Raw genomic sequence first — 1,025 nt, 5'->3', positions numbered from 1 at the left:
CTTTCCCTAATGTTCTCCCTCACTCTCTCCCTCCCGTTTCCCCACTGCAGGCACTGGCCCATACCTGCTCTCCCTGGTCATGCTGGATGAGAAAGATGATCTCTTTCTGCTCCTGTGCTTCCAGCTTCTTCACAAAGAAGAGCAGCTCCCACCACTCGGCACGGCTCAGGGCCTCTGCAGCCTTGGTTGGCGGCTGCCCCAGGTAAGGCAGGGAGTACAGACCTCCCAAGGGCTTGCACAAAAATGGCTGTGCAACTTCAGGAGGGCAGAGCAAGGAAAGGCACTGTCAGCTCTGCCAATTCCCCCATCCTCTTTTGTACACTCTACATTCCCCAAGGAAAGAACTCGTGGAGTGTCTGGGTAGAAGAGATCCCCAGCCTGCTGGGGGGAAGGGAGGGGAAGTGGGAGAGGGGGAACATGCTGGAAGGAGACTGATAGGCTGCTCACCTGCTCTCAGTCTGCGTTTTTGTGTCAGGTTGTTCACCTTCTCCTGGCCCTCAAGTTCCTTTTGCTCTGAAGGGCCAATCATCTCAACCATGTGCCAGTGAACCCAGTATGTACAGCCCAGGGCCTGCCAGTACACCTGAAGAGAAAAGCCCAACAGAGGCCCAGCTGAGGAAAGGGAAGACTAACCCCACTGTCCCCACGGAAGGCTGCACAACAGCCTGTAAGCCAACAGAGCAGACAGGCCACTTGGTAGCCCCTGGCCCCCAGCAGAGGGTACCTGCACGGGTGGCATGCCGTCGTTGCTGCGGCGGAATTCGCCCTCGTCACCCGCGCTGACCTGCTCATAGTCCTCCAGCATGCGCACTCGCATGCCGCACGTGAGGTTTGCCTGCACGTACTCCACGTAGCTGCTGCGGCTCGGGAAGGCTGAGCGTGTCTTGAACGTGATGGGCTCTTTTGGTGGGGAAATAGGGGCTGCTTCAGCAGCAGTGCTGGCTGGAGTCTTTTGCTGGAAGATGGAGCGGGTGGTGCGAGGCCGGAGCTCCTGTCGGGGCGACAGCTCTGGCTTGTGGTTGTGG

At 58.5% G+C, this 1,025-nt stretch overlaps 1 protein-coding gene across 1 annotated transcript; it reads right to left on the bottom strand.

Annotated features, from left to right (window-relative positions):
- Positions 1-19: 19 nt before the first annotated feature.
- On the bottom strand, positions 20-1,019 carry LOC108507408 (cullin-7-like). Its single transcript, XM_017835342.1, has 3 exons — positions 725-1,019; positions 448-583; positions 20-255 (listed from the first exon to the last, which is right to left on the bottom strand). The coding sequence occupies exons 1-3, from the start codon at positions 815-817 to the stop codon at positions 20-22; spliced, it is 465 nt and encodes a 154-aa protein (XP_017690831.1). The 5' UTR covers positions 818-1,019.
- Between the last annotated feature and the right edge of the window lie 6 nt (positions 1,020-1,025).

This window comes from Lepidothrix coronata, unplaced genomic scaffold, assembly GCF_001604755.1.
Source record: "Lepidothrix coronata isolate B3197 unplaced genomic scaffold, Lepidothrix_coronata-1.0 Scaffold255, whole genome shotgun sequence".
Classification (NCBI taxonomy): domain Eukaryota; kingdom Metazoa; phylum Chordata; class Aves; order Passeriformes; family Pipridae; genus Lepidothrix; species Lepidothrix coronata.
This window is presented reverse-complemented; position numbering and strand designations above follow the sequence as displayed.